Source organism: Salmo trutta, chromosome 26, assembly GCF_901001165.1.
Source record: "Salmo trutta chromosome 26, fSalTru1.1, whole genome shotgun sequence".
Lineage (NCBI taxonomy): Eukaryota > Metazoa > Chordata > Actinopteri > Salmoniformes > Salmonidae > Salmo > Salmo trutta.
The window spans coordinates 24,119,699-24,128,317 of record NC_042982.1 but is presented as its reverse complement, the minus strand read 5'-3'; the positions used below and the strand labels follow the sequence as shown (position 1 = coordinate 24,128,317).

Here is an 8,619-nt window from a genome sequence, read left to right as displayed (position 1 = left end):
GGTCTGGGGCTGTTTTTCATGGTTCGGGCTACAGTAGGCCCCTTAGTTCCAGTGAAGGGAAATCTTAACGCTACAGCATACAATGAATGACATTCTAGATGATTCTGTGCTTCCAACTTTGTGGCAACAGTTTGGGGAAGGCCCTTTCCTGTTTCAGCAAGACAATTACCCCGTGCACAAAACAAGGTCCATACAGAAATGGTTTGTCGAGATCGGTGTGGACGAACTTGACTGGCCTGCACAGAGCCCTGACTTCAACCCCATCGAACACTTTTGATATGAATTGGAACGCCGACTGCGAGCTCAGCCTAATCGCCCAACATCAGTGCCCGACCTCACTAATGCCCTTGTGGCTGAATGGAAGCAAGTCCCATCAGCAACGTTCCAACATCTAGGGGAAAGCCTTCCCAGGAGAGTGAAGGCTGTTATAGCAGCAAAGGGGGACCAACTCCATATTAATGCCCATGATTTTGGAATGAGATGGTTGACAAGCATGTGTCCACATACTTTTGGTCATGTAGTATATGTGGATTCTCTTAGCTTCTGGATGACTTTTTGCCTTTCTTCTGTATTTTTATATTTTATGTCCTCAGCTTCCTTGTAGGGCATTTCATGGGGCCCCTCCACAAAAATGATTTGCAGCTTTCCTTGTATACTTTATCTGAACAAGACTGCCACCCAGTGTCCAATTTCTATAAAACAGAACTATTGTGGTTATTCTAGTTTACTGTATACTGCATTTGGATGAAAGGTAATTTACTCCAACAATGTATGCAATCACTTGGAGTCTATTTACAGTGTTGTATTTATCAATATTTACATTTGCATTTGTCCACGTCAGCGTGTTGAAACACCTGTGCTCCATCAAGCCTCAGGCTTACACTCCTCCTTGACAAACAGACTGCCATAATCTCAACAATCATCTTTACTTTGTGGGTTGGATCTTGAGGTTACGAATTTCACAACTGGCAGGGAATATGCCACATGACACGGATAATAAATTAGCACCTTGTTCGTGTTCCTTTTATACAATTTTACATATTTCCATTGGCGCAGTGTAATACGATTGTAATACGATAACATTAGCTATGTTTAAGATTCCCGTATGAAAATACGACAACACTATTTTTATTGGACAACTGTATTTTCAATGGTGTTAGCTCTTCATACACTTGTTGAAGTTGCTACAGTATAGGCTGCTATCAACGTTGACTGCTGGCATTGAACAGTGACCACTAGTCATTATGGGCACTTAACCCATTTGAGGGAAGCACACACCTCCCTGAGTCTGACCCACCTACCTCCAGTGGATGTCCGAATTTCTCTACAGACAGAGGTAGTTTCCAAAACAAGGTAAAACTTTGTATTTACAATTTTTTGTTTGGTCTGTATTTGTCTCTCCAAAAAGTTACAAAGTAAGATATCAATCTATTGTTCTTCGGATTTTAACGTCTGATGAGGAAGAACATAAGGGCGCCGTGAAGCCTTACCCACAGTGACATTTGGGAAACAATAAAACTGAAGTTATTGACAACACAGACATTTTATTCGCTGTCTATCCCCACTGTCCTGAAGGCAACACTTGTGAACGAAAATGATTAAAATGAACCTCATATCTTAAGGTTCGTCAGAAAATATCATACAATGAATTTAGATTTCAGAGACCTGTGTATTCATTCTTATTCTTTATGTGGGCTACTTTTTAGGATGGGGTTTTTCAAGCCAGCATCATGTGCAGGTGCCTATTAAAATATGTAAATAACATGTTATTTTTCTTTACGAGGCTGATCTTATTGTTTTCCTATATACAACAAATGCAAACTTATTTTAAAGAGGACTAAGATACTACAGCTTTAGGGCTTCTCTTTCTGAGAAGAAGACATTAGTCTATGCAATTTAATTATCCAGTTAAACTAACTTAGTTATGAGACAGATTAAGCAGGCAAAAACATAACATTGCACAAAACATTTCCATTTTATAGGTTATCTGCTACTATTGTAGGCTACTATAAAAAAACATATTTAAAAAGCCTATCTCTTTGATTTACTGACAGTTCACACCCACAATATGAAATTATGAAATGTTTTACATTCAACTATAATGTGAATAGCTAACATCAATGTCGAAATCCATGAGACAGGACAGAACCCAGATAGTACACATATGAGGCTTCCATATTCATGTATCTTTTTATCTGACAAATGTTTAGCTGTAAGCTTTTTAGCTGTTTACCCAATATTTATTAGCCATTTTCACTAAGAAGTCTTCACAAGGTTGCTGGTTTTGTATTAAGGCAGTGGACACTACAATATGTTAACTGTTGATAATGAACAAATTATTCATAACTTCTATCAGAGTTGACCCTAATCTTATAGAGATTTTTATTGATTGATTTAAGTAAAGTAGGCAACCCATCTAAATTCAAACTAAGGTAAGTCAGCAGAATTTCATTGAGAAGGAAAAAATAAACATTTGAATGAGGGGTTTCAACATGGAATTCTGTGCCTGCATTTACACAGACAGCCCAATTCTGATAATGTTTTTAATAATTTGACTTTTGACAAATCAGATCAGCTCTGAAAAAGATCTGATGTGAAACGATCTGATGTGCTTGGTCAAAAGACCAGTTAGTGGAAAAAATATCAGAATTGGGCTGCCTGTGTGAACGCAGCCTATTCGCCAAATGGTTTACACAGGAATAAATCCTAATCTATTTAGGGCTTCATTATACCCAGCATAGGTATGGCAAATTATATTCATGCTGATTTCAGCTGACTGTCAACTCAACATAGTCTTTTGTTTCTCAATGACTGTAAATCATGATTTATTACTACCTTATTTCACTCACTGTACACGATTTATTTAAATAGGCAAGTCAGTTAATAAGAACAAATTCTTATGGCCGGATGACGCTGTGCCAATTGTGCGCCACCCTACGGGACTCCCAATCACGGCCGGTTGTGATATAGCCTGGATTCGAACCAGGGTGTCTGTCGTGACGCCTCTAGCACTGAGATGCAGTGCCTTAGACTGCTGTGCCACTCGGGAGCACAAAATTCAGTAAATCATGCTGGATAAAACCTAATTCATTTAAGTTGACAGTCACATGGACTAAGTGTACTCTGTATTATTTTATCTCAACTACAAAATACTCGGATGGTGCAGTCAGTGGGTGGAGAGTTGAATTACTGTGCTTTAGATGTTTCTGAACACCGGGGTGATCAACGCCTTGTTAAATAAAGGTTAAATAAAAAAATGATTTCTTGAACTAGTGTTTGATTCAGCATGATTTACCGAATTAGTGTTTGATCCAGCATGATTTATCGAATTAGTGTTTGATCCAGCATGATTTACCGAATTAGTGTTTGATCCAGCACGATTTACTGAATTAGTGTTTGATCCAGCACGATTTACCGAATTAGTGTTTGATCCAGCATGATTTACTGAATTAGTGTTTGATCCAGCACGATTTATTGAATTAGTGTTTGATCCAGCATGATTTACTGAATTAGTGTTTGATCCAGCATGATTTACTGAACTAGTGTTTGATCCAGCATGATTTACCGAATTAGTGTTTGATCCAGCATGATTTACCGAATTAGTGTTTGATCCAGCATGATTTACTGAATTAGAATGTTTGATCCAACATGATTTTGTGCTCCCGAGTGGCACAGTGGTCTAAGGCACTGCATCTCAGTGCTAGAGGCGTCACTACAGACACCTGGTTCGAATCCAGGCTATATCACAACCGGATGTGATTGGGAGTCCCGTAGGGTGGCGCACAATTGGCCCAGCGTCGTCCGGGTTTGGCCAGTGTAGGCTGTCATTGTAAATAAGAATTTGTAGTTATTAACTGACTTGCCTATTTAAATAAAGGTTAAATAAAAAAATGATTTACCGAACTAGTGTTGGATCCAGCATGATTTACCGAATTAGTGTTTGATCCAGCATGATTTACCAAATTAGTGTTTGATCCAGCATGATTTACTGAATTAGTGTTTGATCCAGCATGATTTACCGAATTAGTGTTTGATCCAGCATGATTTACCGAATTAGTGTTTGATCCAGCATGATTTACCAAATTAGTGTTTGATCCAGCATGATTTACTGAATTAGTGTTTGATCCAGCATGATTTACCGAATTAGTGTTTGATCCAGCATGATTTACCAAATTAGTGTTTGATCCAGCATGATTTACCAAATTAGTGTTTGATCCAGCACTATTTACTGAATTAGTGTTTGATCCAGGACGATTTATTGAATTAGTGTTTGATCCAGCATGATTTACCGAATTAGTGTTTGGTCCAGCAAGATTTACCAAATTAGTGTTTGATCCAGCATGATTTATTGAATTAGCGTTTGATCCAGCACGATTTACTGAATTAGTGTTTGATCCAGCACGATTTACCGAATTAGTGTTTGATCCAGCATGATTTACTGAATTAGTGTTTGATCCAGCATGATTTACCAAATTAGTGTTTGATCCAGCACTATTTACTGAATTAGTGTTTGATCCAGGACGATTTATTGAATTAGTGTTTGATCCAGCATGATTTACTGAATTAGTGTTTGATCCAGCATGATTTACCGAATTAGTGTTTGATCCAGCATGATTTACCGAACTAGTGTTTGATCCAGCATGATTTACCGAATTAGTGTTTGATCCAGCATGATTTACTGAATTAGTGTTTGATCCAGCAAGATTTACCAAATTAGTGTTTGATCCAGCATGATTTATTGAATTAGCGTTTGATCCAGCACGATTTACTGAATTAGTGTTTGATCCAGCACGATTTACCGAATTAGTGTTTGATCCAGCATGATTTACTGAATTAGTGTTTGATCCAGCATGATTTACCAAATTAGTGTTTGATCCAGCACTATTTACTGAATTAGTGTTTGATCCAGGACGATTTATTGAATTAGTGTTTGATCCAGCATGATTTACTGAATTAGTGTTTGATCCAGCAAGATTTACCAAATTAGTGTTTGATCCAGCATGATTTATTGAATTAGCGTTTGATCCAGCACGATTTACTGAATTAGTGTTTGATCCAGCACGATTTACTGAATTAGTGTTTGATCCAGCATGATTTACTGAATTAGTGTTTGATCCAGCATGATTTACCGAATTAGTGTTGATTTACTGTTCATTTACAGCCTTCACAACGTTCTCCATATAGAGCCTAATCTTGACATGAACAGTTTAACAACCTTACCTAAGGACAAAATGTACTATACTGTACTGTAGCATCAGTTCAAAAGCACCTGCTTTGAAATGTTTCCCCAAGAGCAAGGCCATGCTATGATCACATACTCAAGCCTTTGGTCATGTGTCTGTTGTTGCTTAGAGGCACTGTTTTACTATGATGAGCAATGTGTGAATTGTGGGAAGATGAAAACAAAGCCTCCAGGAACTCACACCTTGAATATTCTTAACAACTCTGCAGGTGCCAGCTACCTGAGCGATGCCTCTAGAGCTCCGAGCTTAGAGACAGACGCTGCCCATCACATCCCATCACTGACTGCCTCAACAGGCCTCAGGGCCCAACTCCAAGCCCTTTCCACACCAACCCGGGCGAGAGAGAACCTGAGTCACCATGATAGACCTGAGCCATCTGACGGAGGAGGAACAGTCAATGATCATGACTGTGCTGAAGAGAGACGAAGAGCTGAAGAAAGCAGAGGAGGAGAGGATCAAGTGAGTTTGTGATAGCCATATTCTCACAGCTCTGAACCACAACTGTCATTAGTGTATTTCCTAGTTTCCACATATTTTAATAAAACATTGGTGTTGCCCCACTTAGCATCTCCACCCTCTAGCTGAAATTATAGTTATGTAATCAAATACATGCTTTGTGTATTGCATGTAAATATGCTATATTGTTTTAGATAATGTAATGTATTCAATATTGTTTTATTTTTTAGTGCCTATTCGTTCCCTTTCATTCTGTGAGGAGAGTGGTTTCTCTGTCAACCTCCCCCCACCTGTGTGGGAGAGGTAAAAAGGCTGGTGAAGTGATGTTTGTCTGTCTGTAATATAATAACAACTCAGCCGGATATGGACACAGCCTCCACCACAGAGAGGCCTCAATGTGAGATAAGCAATTAGATTAACCCTCCGATTCAACTTTACAGAACCACGTGGGAGAGAAAAATGCAGGCTCAAAGGTCTGAAATAGATACCCTCAGAGGTAGAACACAGATATACACCTCACTGCGTTTAACCATGGAATCCTGAGGCACATCCACTACATAAACAACGTTGTGTTGATGTATACTCAGACAGTCCTAGAATTTCTTGTCATGTCATTACACATTCAGACGTGCCAACTAAGGACAACTGAGTCAAAGCAGTTCCACAGTGAGAAAAAAGTTGAGAAACAAAGGCCTATTCACTTTGATTCTGTAATGGAGTTGGCCAGACAAGTCTATTTCTAACAGTAGAAGACTGGAGACTGACTCTGTATGGTCGACTTGTGTGTTCAGCCATGGCCTTAGTGTAAAAGGATTAACGCCAATCGTGTGTATTAATGTGCTACCCCTCTTTCACATGACCAGGGTTGTTTACCTTCTCTTTTCCATCTTCCCCTCCCTTCTTAATCCTCCACACACTCCATCCTCCCTTTCTGAGGACTACTTTGTCAATCACTTTGAAAAGAAGGTTGACGACATCAGCTCCTCATTCATTCAGCCTATTGAGTCCACTGGTCCCACTCCCACAGAACTCCCTGCACTGTCCTGGTACCCCAATGGTGGGACCAGCTTCCTCCTGAAGCTAGGACAGCAGAGTCCCTGCCCATGTTCCGAAAACATCTGAAACCCTACCTCTTCAAAGAGTATCTTAAATAATCCCCCAGAATAAACATCTTGCTTACTCACCAACAACTAATTCAAACAGAAATCATTGTTGAGCTTTCCCTCATTTAATATTGATTGAATTAAATAAGTGTTTTCTCCTCACAAAGAATGTGAACTATTTGGCACAAGCGCTGCATTGTGTTCCAATGTCTATTGGGTTAGATTGTTAGCTCATGTGGTGGTAAATGTACCTTTCCCGTCAACATTTAGCCCATAGTGTGTCTCTCAACCAGAATAAATCAATGGCATTACCTAAAGGTAATTATTCAGAATCACATCCTTGACTGAACTGTGTTCTACCTCTTGTGCTTATGTAATGTGTTTAATGGGTAACTGTACCGTACCCTGTATGCTGTGATGTACCTGTGTGGGTTTTTCCCATCAGGCAGCTGCAGAAAACCAGCGCCCCAGTGGACAGCAGGCTCAAGTACCTGACAGGGGAGTGGTTTTACGAGGCCAAGTCTCTGAGACACAGGGAGAAGATCCATGGCTCCGAAGTCATCCTGGCCTCCATGAAGCAGAGGAAAGCAGGTTCTTTAGGTGGGTCAAAAACACTGTTCAACACTAATTGAGCGCTGCATACAATAAGTCATTCTCACGCAGTTCGCACATACTGACGTATAATGAAAAAGCCATATATCAGAGTAGAATATATATATATTTTTTTAATTGTATTTATTTATTTCACCTTTTTTTAACCAGGTAGGTTAGTTGAGAACAAGTTCTCATTTACAACTGCGACCTGGTCAAGATAAAGCATAGCAGTGCGACAAAAACAACAACACAGAGTTACACGTAAACAAACGTACAGTCAATAACACAAAAGAAAAGAAAAATAGAAAGATGCTATGTACAGTGTGTGCAAATGTAGAAGAGTAGGGAGGTAGGCAATAAATAGGCAAAAATAATTACAATTTAGCATTAATACTGGAGTGATATATGTGCAGATGATGATGTGCAAGTAGAGATACTGGGGTGCAAAAGAGCAAGAGGGTAAGTAATAATATGGGGATGAGGTGTGCTATTTACAGATTGGCTGTGTACAGGTACAATGATCGGTAAGCTGCTCTGACAGCTGATGCTTAAAGTTAGAGAGGGAGATATATATATACTTTAGTGCTAAACGTTGTATTAATATGTCAAGTTTATGCTATCGGGTTTGTACAGTATGTTCAGATCATCAGCAGACATGGGTTATTGAGTTTATAGAGTGTACTGTAAGCACTTACTGTATTCCCTGTCTGTCTGTCTCTCTGTATGTATGTCTGTCTGTCCTGCAGATGGGTTTCTTTCCAGACCCGGAGCAGTCAGCGGTAAAGTCTCAGACATCACCCCCCCTCCAAAACCTGCCAGGCTCCTGGAGGCACCAACACATCCCCAGAAGAACAGGTGATCCACTGCTCCCCTGCACTCCTCCTCCCACCCCTCTGTCCTCCTTCCTAACCCATCCCTCTCTCTGCTGTACCCCATTACTCTACCCAGTCTCATAACCATGCCTTGAGGCTAGGTCAGTATAGCAGTTCAGCATGAGTGATCAATCATAGCGCTTGCCTGTACAGAGTGAGTGAGATACTCTGGTGTTTGAACAGTTCCTGAGTCCTGTCGTGTGTGTGTGTGTGTGTGTGTGTGTGTGTGTGTGTGTGTGTGTGTGTGTGTGTGTGTGTGTGTGTGTGTGTGTGTGTGTGTGTGTGTGTGTGTGTGTGTGGGTGTGTGTGTGGGTGTGTGTGTGTGTGCACGTGCAGCGATGCACGTGTGTG

At 40.1% G+C, this 8,619-nt stretch overlaps 1 protein-coding gene across 2 annotated transcripts in view; it reads left to right on the top strand.

The window, feature by feature from the left end:
• The first annotated feature begins 894 nt into the window (after nt 1-894).
• Nucleotides 895-8,619, top strand: part of LOC115163471 (uncharacterized) — a 19,926-nt gene continuing 12,201 nt past the window's right edge. For both annotated transcript variants that reach the window (XM_029715366.1, XM_029715365.1), the window contains exons 1-4: nt 895-1,353; nt 5,452-5,702; nt 7,248-7,402; nt 8,143-8,251. In XM_029715366.1, coding sequence (XP_029571226.1) covers nt 5,602-5,702; nt 7,248-7,402; nt 8,143-8,251 — 365 coding nt within the window. In that variant the 5' untranslated portion in view covers nt 895-1,353; nt 5,452-5,601. The remainder of the gene's footprint in view (nt 1,354-5,451; nt 5,703-7,247; nt 7,403-8,142; nt 8,252-8,619) is intronic.